This window comes from Priapulus caudatus, unplaced genomic scaffold (assembly GCF_000485595.1).
Source record: "Priapulus caudatus unplaced genomic scaffold, Priapulus_caudatus-5.0.1 Scaffold1, whole genome shotgun sequence".
Taxonomy (NCBI): Eukaryota; Metazoa; Priapulida; class Priapulimorpha; order Priapulimorphida; family Priapulidae; genus Priapulus; species Priapulus caudatus.
The window spans coordinates 824892-835582 of NW_014577062.1; the positions used below are offsets into that span (position 1 = coordinate 824892).

Sequence of the window (10691 nt, forward strand, 5' to 3'; positions counted from 1 at the left end):
AGAGAGAGAGAGAGAGAGAGAGAGAGAGAGAGAGAGAGAGAGAGAGAGAGAGAGAGAGAGAGAGAGAGAGAGAGAGAGAGAGAGGGAAGAGCAAGAAAGCAAGCGAGCGAGAGCAAGAACGAGAGGGAGGGGTGTGTGAAAGAATGAATATCCACAATATTTCCTCCATTCCTCTCCTCGCCCGCCCCCCCACAAACTGAGCCATAGATCGAATATTATACTTCCGAATATTAGTAACGATTTTTCGCACGAGTGCTTTCATCTTATTCGCTTAAACACGTTAGTAACGCCTTCAGCTCGAGGCCACGACTTTCGAGTGCGCTTAGAATGACAATTGATCTCCGAGCATAAAACCAGTTATCATGGCCCGCCTCTCTGGTCGGCTGGCGAACGAGCAGCCTAGCATAAGACATCGATTCTGAGTGAATAACAACAAAGTTGCTTTCATTCACACCTAATCTTACGTAACGTTTCGACGCTCGACGTTCGAGTTTAACAAAGCTCCCGCGTATACGGCATAATTCTCGCTTGAATCAGGCTTTCTTACTCATAAATATGGATTTTTCACGGTTCAACGTTAATGAGAAATAAACAAGTACCTGAACGTGACACCTGTTTACGCGTGAAATAAAGGAAGGGATAGGACGCGCCCCCAGTGTAACGGTGTCCCTTCATTTACCGCAAAGAGGAAGCTCACATGCGTAGAGCAACACCAAGGAAGTTTAAGAACGATTAGGAAATACTACCTTTATGATGTCATTATCTAATCCCCTATACCTACTACTGTCAGCGGAAATCTTTCAGCTAACTCAAGAAAGTGCAGTGAATGAGTCTGTTAATAATAATAACAGAGCAAAATGCGTCTACCTGATCTGTGTGCATTTTATGTTTACTCCGCTATTGTTAGTCTTGAAAGCCAACATGTGCGCTATAGACGTACGCATGTTTGTATGAGAAGCCTACGCCTCTAGCAATACATACGATGTATTACACTGGAGATGAATCAGACTCCGGCAGTAAATCCTGGCAGCTTTCTTTGTTCAGTGTCAGGTATATTGTTTGGTTACTATCAAGAGCGTATAAAGAAGGCTTCTTTATACGCTCTTGTTACTATTATTCTGGCTAACCTTTACCGCCCGGCAAAATTCACTTGCGTTAAATGTTGGCAACCACTCTTACGCGCCCAAGTGCCGCATTAAATATTGCCGTGTTAACTGTTGTGACACCCTGCCCCCTACTTTTTGGCTGAAACCTTATATGTCATGCGCCCAACTGTTTCGTGAAATGCTGTCGTGTTATCATCAGCGAATAATGACAAATTATTAAAAGTATTAAAATTAACTATTAACTATTTAAATTATATAATTTGTCATGATTCCCTCCCCCCCCCCCTGGTGTTATCTGTCGTCTCGTCCAGGTGAGCGGCTTAGGGTTCTCACCGATTTCTCTGTGATGTCACCAGGCACCGTCTTGTAGGTCAGTCGTATTACAGGAAATAGACAAACACGAGCAGCTGAAAGCGTTTCTGTCCTAAACATTGTTAGTAATTCATTTACAGCGGTCAGGAAACGTTACACGAACGAATTAGTTTGTCAAGGCCACAGTAATCTCACAAACACAAGTGAAGAGCAAAACAGAAGCGGAAATGAGAGATTGCCACACAGTACGCCATATTAAGACATAACGGATATAATAATATCAATAGCGCAGACATCGTTTACGTAATCTTGATCATGTGTATTAGGGCTAAGCACGCCTGTTATGTGTTGATGTGTGATGAATGCTGATGTTATGTGTGGCCGTTGATGTCTGTATCTCCGCTGTCTCTGGCCCTGCTTACCCCATCTCTTACCCTCGGTCTCTTTACACCTCTATCTCTTCTCTTGTCTTTCTGTCGCTGTCTCTCTTTCTTCCCCTTCCCCTCTCTCACGCCCTACCGCCCTCCCTCCTGAGGAAAAATAAAAATCACGCCAACGGGAGGAGAAAGCCAGAGGTACACGGACGGGAGGAGAAAACACACAGTAGCGCACGTTTGGAAACTCGCGTGGGAATTATATGCAAGCACTTCCTTTCAGGAATCCTGAATTTTTAATGCGGCGCTTGCTGTCAACTAGATACCGGTATAGGAGCCTTCCACATAACTACCAAAACGGGTAATACCAAGATTTCACCGGACTCCGCAGAGCGCAACTTCAAGTTTCAACCAAGATGGATAGATCGAACGCAGATGTATAGAAACTAGTTCTATTCAATTGTGCATTCTGCAATTTAAAGACACTCTGTACGCGAAAACCAACAAAACGTGTTACACATAAACATGCACGGCGCACGCACGTACAAACACACACACGCACACGAATGCACGCTCGCCTTCAAACACGCACACACGCGCTCGCACACACGCACGCACGCGCGCGCGCACACGCACGCACGCACACACACACACACACACACACACACACACGCACGCACACGTGCACAGGCCTGCGCACGGGCAGACACGTGGACGCACGTATAGATGGCATAGTTCAGGATTTAGCGATATAATAAAAACCAAAACATAACAAGTGTGAAACTCACCTGCTGAAGGGGGATACCAAACATCTGAAAAAATAAAGAAATAAAATTACATATGCTCAGAATGATAACAATGCAAAAACACAGTAACGGGTTCCGAAAGAAATATCGCTAGAGAGCTCGCCAAGGATTCCCCAACTTTTTGATAAGAGAACAAGAGATGAATAGATATATAACGTCAAGAGTGCATAATAGAGCACTATATGCACTATATGCACTATATGCACTCTCTATTATGCACTCTTGATAACGTGGAGTTATAGCTTCAATAAATAACAATTAATAAGGCTGCAGGGACGCTGACGCGCTGTTTACAGGTCTGCAGAACAAATGAACGCCGCAACAGAGATGCTGCGACGTTTACCACCACATTCCGGCTCCGCTGCCGTAATATAAACCGCGGAAAAAACACGCGATCGTTGTTTGCAATGATGCAGGGTTACTAAAAGGATGGATTAAAACCGACACTGCTCGCCGTGACTAATGGCATACACGGGCACGTGCGATAATTCCAGTTCGCACTAAATCCACAAAATTCATCAATTATCGACGGAATCATCCGCGAATGTGTCAGACGTGTAAACTCTGCGCCATTATTTCACGCGCACGTTTTTTTAAAGTTTCCGCGGGGAACGGAGGTTGATTACACTAACCCAACACAAGCTAGTCTATAGAAATAATGTGTATAAACCGAAGAAGCACTGTAGCATCACCAGTCTCAACACTTGCAATCATGTAAGCATCACGGGCGGTATTTATATTAGCAGCTCATGAACCGTATAATGGAAGCCCCAGAGTACGCTAGCGGCAGAAACATAATCTTTTATAGAAAGTACAGAGTGTCCGGTATAGAAAACATCGTTAGCTATGATGCATCGTGATCATTAAACAGTGTTCATTTCCGATCACGGCGTATATATATATATATATATATATATTAAAGCATGCATTGATCAGATTTACAGGATCTCTAATGACAGCATCCTCCCCGCTTGCTCTGCGAACGACATCTCCATTTGCTTCGGTGTACTTCTCCTCGTTCATCATCATCCTAATCAGCAGTTAAACAGCAGAGCGAGTGGGGCTCCGGACGACTGCTTGCACGCCGACGACCACGCTAACGTAGTAATTCGTCCTTACACACGTACACGCACACCGCTGTAGCACCAGCACACCGGCATCCCAGCGGCACCACTACGATCCACAAGATCTGGATCGTAGAAAAGAAAATCTATAGATAAACGAGACACTGTAAATGGTCTTGCGACGTCGGCCCGCTTCTCGTCGGCGTGGCGCCGACAGCACTGCCAGGCCGCACTGTGTCAAGAGACACGTACAGGAAGTCTACGACAGAGGCGGTCTGTCGCTATACGTGTATACGTGTATACTATGTGTCTGAACGACGGCGACGCTGACGCACCTCGGACGCTAGGATGACCTCAGATTGGCTTCAAATGACCTTGAGAAGCTGCGGCAGGCTTCGACGGAGCCGTAGCAGCTCGCAGCGTCGCTCTGCCGACGTTAGGCTCGCTTCCCGGCTCGCGCGCTGTGCTGAAATCCACGGAGACTGAAGATAGCAGACAGGCCGTCCCCCCGGACGGCAACCTTCTGTGGCTTCTTGCGTCGAAAAGACACTTGTCGTCGGCAGCTTGCGGAGACGTCGCGTCGTCGTTTTTATCGGCTCACGAGAATGACTACATCGACGAAGGCGACGACGATGTCGACGACAGAAACAGCGATAACGGATCAGTCGTACATATAATAGTCAGTTGCAAGACGCGCGGACAACAAGTACTGGCGCCGCTCGCTTCTCGGCCGTCGCTCTAATATAGGGGGGATGTCGGGGGGGGGGGGAGCAGACAGCCGCGCCGTGCTGACTCGCGCCGCTGCTCGTGGATGATGCGGGAGGCTGAGCGCGGCTCCGAGGCAGGGATCAGGCGCAGCTTTGGCGGACTGCGCCGATGGATTACGGCATCCGTTACCGCCAGCCGCTCGCCGGGGCCACTCGACACGCCGACGCGAGAGCGCGCCGAAAAACCTGCGCTAAAGCAACACGTGTGCGTTTGCGACGAGCAGCTGCGTGCGCGCCGACGACGGAGACGGGTTTCACGCCGCAGAAAGGTACGCCGCGCGTCGCCGCGACTGGCTACTTGACGATGCGGGAAAACGCGGCGGCTGACGTATAGTACGACGTGTTGTTTCCGATCGCGCCTGTAACCGACGCCGGCGATCGTAATGCCCACACAAGCAAGCACTCCGAGACGCAAGCGAGCCTAAGTAGGCCTTAGGAGACGGTTTAGCAGTGGCGTTAGCGGTTTTAACGCGCGAGGAGCAGCGAAGATGGAGGGAGGGAGGGAGGGAGGGAGACAGGGTGGGAGGGAGAGAGAGAGAGAGAGAGAGAGTAGGGAGGGAGGGAGGAAGAGAGAGAGGGTGGGAAGGAGAAAGATAGGGAGGGAGGAAGGGAGGGAGAGACAGGGGAGGGAGGGAGGGAGGAAGGGAGAGAAAGAGGGAGAGAGAGAAAAGGGGGAGAGAGAGAGAGGGTTGGGAAGGCAGAGCGGGGGGAGAGGTTGGGAAGGAGACGAGAAGCCGAATGGCGACGGAGGAAGGAGGAGGGAAGGGAGAGAGGAACGCGCAGTGCAGAGAGAGGGGTGGGAGGAAGGAAGGGAGGGAGGGAGGGAGAGAGAGGGGTGGGAGGAAAGGAGGAAGAGAGGGAGGGAGGGATAGAGGGAGAGAGACAGGGGTTGGAGGAAGGAAGGAAAGGAGGGAGGGAGAGAGGGAAGGCGGGAGGAAGGGACATACCACGGGAGATCGGCGAGGTGTGCCGACGACTAACTATCTATACTGTCAGTCTATATACCGTAGATCATGTCGGGTTCTGCAATCGTACAGTCCCACCCACCTCGAAAAAGCTCACTGGAAATCTAAAAGTAAGAGAGGCGGAGTCATACGTATCAGGAGTAGATAATAGGGAAGGAGTGTCATCAATAAACAAGGGAAATTCGTCATTTACTAGCCTTATAATACCTACGATTTACTACGCGTAACTCATGCAACTTGAGCTCAAATCGTACACAGTACATTCGCCTAGCATCGTGCGAAATCGTTTCCTCGTATACACAAGCAATCCGGAGATACAGACTAAAACGTATCCATTCTTTGGCCATCACTCCGAGCCGATTGCCCGCCTATATTCAAACAAAAAGCAGCTACTAACGCGCTATTGCTAACTCGGCGGGCAATGTGGCTCGCTGAGAGATTTGAGCCCGATCTGCTGCTGATTGCTAAGGCTAGTAAATGACGAATTTCCCTTGTTTATTGATGTCACACTCCTTCCCTATTATCTACTCCTGTCTCCTGATACGTATGTAACCGCGAGATGACCTTATTCTGATTCTACTCGGATGAACTGGACAAGGGCTGTGAAGCCTCAATCCGGCCACATGCCGACACTGTCTCTGGTTACTCACGCTAAGATGTTTAGTCATATGAAGCGTCGCCTACTGCTACGCTTATAGATGCAGATGGGGCAGACACCTCACTACCATGAGTGTATAATCTAGTCTATATTATACACTCCTGTCACTACTACAGGGTTGGCTCGTGTGGCATGTGTTGCATGGTTAGCAATTAGCCACAAGCGCGCGCACACACGCACGCACACGCACATACACACACACACACACACACACACACACACACACACACACACACACGCACACACGCACACACGCCCACGCACGCATAGAAAAAAAGAGAGCAAGAGAGAAAGCGAGAAAGACAGACAGAGAGGGGGAAAGAGAGAGAAAGAGAGAGAGAAAGAGAGAGAGAGAGAGAGCGAAGAGAGAGAGAGAGAGAGAGAGAAAGAGAGAGAGAGAGAGAGAGAGAGAGAGAGAGAGAGAGAGAGAGAAAGAGAGGATGGAGGAGAGACTGTAGCTGAGGGCAGTAAGTAAACAAACATAATTAACACGGCACGAGGAATCCCTAGGGACGGCGCCCGAGGCCTGTTAGCGGACACTGGCATTAACTACTACCATCTCTATTAGATGCACCATATTGGACAGGGGTCGTTTACTCTGGCCGGTCAAGGGGCAGTGTCCTACAGCCAGCACCGTTAAAGGGCAAACGGAGCATGCGCGAGGGTTTCGGCCAGTAATGGCAGTAGATGCGGTCAGTGGTGGTTCGGGACTTTATTTTCTTTAGCTTGGTGAAATTTATGCTACGTATATACGGATTACGATGGGTGAGAAATAACCTTAAACCCACGATTTGTCGACGAGTGTTTGCATATATTCACAATTGCAGCAATTAAGTAGATTGTGTTCCTACCCTTATCGATGACGTGTTCGGTGTTGTCTAGCTTACACGGCATACTTGCACCGATATTTATGAACTTTTACCGTTCAACGTTACGAATCTACACGGAGCGTAACTAATACAGGATGGAACTGAATGCAATTATGCAAAATATGAAACATGACAATCATTTATCATTTTAATCATTCAAAAGGTAAAATCTCTGTGTGCGCCATCGACAAATATACGTGCATACACCCTCTCGCACACGCGTGCGCACGCACGCACGTACGCACGCACACACGCACACATTAATTCACGCCATTATCCAAGTTAGTGCAAAATCGACCTTGCAATACATCTCGCAAATATGCTTTAAGACTACTATGATGTATTAGAATGCCAAATCGACGATATGTCAAAGTCGTCAACATTCTTCTAGGCACCGAACACAATCCAAACGGAAAATAACGTCGAAAGCCCTTATTATATTTTAATACATTCTATTCGAAAAACAACAACAACAGAAAACCATTCCAATTATACAGTTGAAACACAGAACATATCCATCAGTCCATACACGCACACGCGCGCACGCACGCAGACACACACGTACACAATCACGCATGCGCACACACAGGCACACATGTGCACGCACTCGTACACCTAAGGTAGCATTCTACCCGGTGAGGTAAAGGTGACAAAGGTGACCTAATCACCTAATCACAAAGGTGACCTACATGGGACACCTGCCGCAGGACACACTGCTAGACCGTACACTGTGCAAGATGGTTATGGAAACAGCCATGATACATTACGGACGGAAGTCCCTGCTAAGCAGCATGCCCGCAGCACATTAGCCGCTCCTCTCTGATAACTCGGCTGCACTCGGCTGCCGGACGAGTTGTTATTACACAAGCCGCTGACACGCAACACAACACAGCACAGCACGCACGCATGCACGCACGCACGCGCATGCCACGCACGAAACGATACACGCGCGTCGATGCGAGCGAAAGCTTGCCTGGCAACCCATGGCCTTTGCCTTCTCTGCATCCCCCGAGCGAATACGCCATGTTTGTTTCGTGGCGGCTGACAACGCTTCACTGTTTTTCACACGCGAGCCTTATTAACAGACACTAATCAAGTGCCTTCCGGCATTATTCCACCGATTGCCGCATCGCCAGTTGTCTGCATCGTGCAGACGCGCACGGATGCCGATCGTAATTGCAGATATAGATATGTAAATGTTGATTGTACGCGATTAGTAGCGTTCACCGGTGAACTGTGAATGAACGACAGCGCGTGTGCTGTGCAGTATTGCAGGTTCCTGTACATGTGTCATCGCTAAATCAGACAGTGATATCAAGAGCGTATAAAGAAGGATATTCGTAATAATCCTTCTTTAAACGCTCTTGGTGATATATGTGTCTCGTAAGCAGCTGCGTGCAGATAGACTGCAACCGACGTGAAAACACAATAGCTCAACGAAGAGCGAGTTAATAAGGAATATTACTGATCCTTTATTATATCGCAGTGAATAGAGAAAACCCGCAAGCACATTGCATTACAGTATAAACTAGACAGAGGGCACTCACGGAGAGTGCATACCTCCGCCAGCATGTAACATGTATGTGTTACGATCTGGCTTCGCCCGCTCGCTGCTGGCTGCTGCTGACTGACTCGCCGTGTCTGACTGACTCGCCGTCGGCTCGACTCGTACGCGCTTATCGATTTTTCGCGGCCGCGCGAGACTGTGGACACAACCAAAACACAACACACACACACACACACACACACACACAACCACACACGAGACGATTACATTTACCTCCGCCTCCACTCCGTGGACGGGGTAGGTAATTACAATGATGTTTGGCTAACTGTATTGCAATCGCAGCGTGATAACATGGCATGCATGTATAAAGATGACAACCTCTTCAATGTTCACCACAGTGGACAGGCACATGGTTTCGTACGTACGGCTGCACACAAACTAAATCGGCTTGGAGTAAACGTGGACATACATGTTCTAGATGCCACCGTAATTGCCGAGGTAAAGTAATGATTACGAGAACGCTGCTAAAGGCAATGATGTAGTTGATGGGTAACGAGACTATCACGAGGATGATGATAATAACCATCATGACGATGAAAAATGGGTGGTGATGAGGAAGACGACAGCGATGATGATGATAATGATGATGATGATGATGATAATGATAACAACGCTCAAAACGAAAATAGCGACTATGATAACATTGCAATAGCAGAATTAAGAAATGCAATGATCACAACGACGAGTATTCACACTAAGTACCTGGCTAACCTCCCGGCCGGCGCTCGCTTCATTCAAATGCCCATCGTTCGCCCCGTTGACCCTTCCTCCTCGCTGCAGCGAAACCTAAGCACGGGAAGCTAATCCGCTTCTACGACACGTCGCGCGATCATGCAGGTAAAGCAGCAGCAGCTGCGGCGTAGCAGCAGCGCTCGCAATGTGCTGCAGCGCTCGCATGAAGCCACCCTATAAGTCAGCCGCTACGACGCGCGCCGCGCGAGAGAGTCCCCGGTGCTCACCGATTCGCCCGGGTCTGCCTGCGTCGCCAGGCACCTGCTGGTACGCACACAGGCGGGGAGAATCTCGGCCGACGAACGCGCGACGGTCGTGCCTTCCGACGATGCCTTCTCCCGTCAGCACGTGTCGCGAGAGGCGCGGCGATGTGCACGCACGCACGCACGCGCACGCGCGCCGCGCGCAGGCTTCAGCGTGGCAGCGGCCAGCGCGGCTCTCGGAGTCGGGTTGCCCACGAACGCACGCGGCTGCCATGCCTCCTGATCATCGTCACACGTATCGACTTTCGTCCGCCATCAAGGTGTAGCAGGGCAGCAGCCGGCGCTCGCGCGTGCTATTGCCGAATCAGGTACGATGGCTGCCGGACAAGCCGAAATCTAATCAGCGGCGGCTCAATTTCAGGGAGGGAAATTCGCGTCCGTGGCGACAACAAGCCCCGAGAGTAAACAGATTATACATTATATATATGGTCTAGTAGTATATCATATTATCCTATTATATATATATATATATATATAGCAGAGAGAGAGAGAGAGAGAGAGAGAGAGAGGAGCAGGATGAGAGAGATATGTGCTCCTGTCTCTCTGTCTCTTTCCGCAGTCTTTCTGTCTCCCTCACACCACTCCTCTCTCTCTGCTCACACACTCCCTCTCTCTCTTCACACACCCTTCCTCTGATATCTCTCGATTCACTCAATTTCTCCTCTCTTTCCTGCTCTTAAACCTACCGCTCTCAACACTCCCTTCTCACCCGCCCCCCCTCTCTCTGACTTCTCTCTGCTCTCATCTCTCTCTCTCTGCTCTCTCTCTCTCTCTCTCTGGCATGATCGTCACGACGCGAGCCATCACCTAATCAACACTATAAGCGGATGTTCTTGGGCCGTTACAAAATGCGCCCTCGAGCGAACTGAGCTGCTGGCGCGACGATGTGACGTGCTGCCACGCCGCTGGCTGGAAACGACCGCCGACGACCGACCGTCCGCACACACCTGTAAATCATGTCATATCTGTAATTGTTTGGTTGTGCGCACACTTCCTCGTGCTATGCCAAACAGCCACTCTCAGTGTGTGTGAATCGATGCGTGTGCGCTGTGCCGTGTGTGTTGCGTGCGTGCGTTGCTTGTGCGCCGTGCGCGTCGTCGCGTGTCGCGTGTGCCGTTGCGTTGTAGCGCGTGTGCGTTGTGCGTGTGCGTTGTGGCCTGGAAGGAGCCGTGTGTGTGGGGGCGCGGTGCTATAGGGGTGTCAATTAC

At 49.8% G+C, this 10691-nt stretch overlaps 1 protein-coding gene across 1 annotated transcript in view; it reads right to left on the bottom strand.

The window, feature by feature from the left end:
* Positions 1–3704, bottom strand: part of LOC106808231 (endothelin-converting enzyme 1-like) — a 46198-nt gene extending 42494 nt beyond the window's left edge. Inside the window, exons 1-2 of the mRNA XM_014810894.1 lie at positions 3541–3704; positions 2581–2604 (exon numbers count right to left, since the gene is read on the bottom strand). Of these exons, the coding sequence (XP_014666380.1) occupies positions 2581–2604; positions 3541–3627 (111 nt within the window). The 5' untranslated portion in view covers positions 3628–3704. The remainder of the gene's footprint in view (positions 1–2580; positions 2605–3540) is intronic.
* Between the last annotated feature and the right edge of the window lie 6987 nt (positions 3705–10691).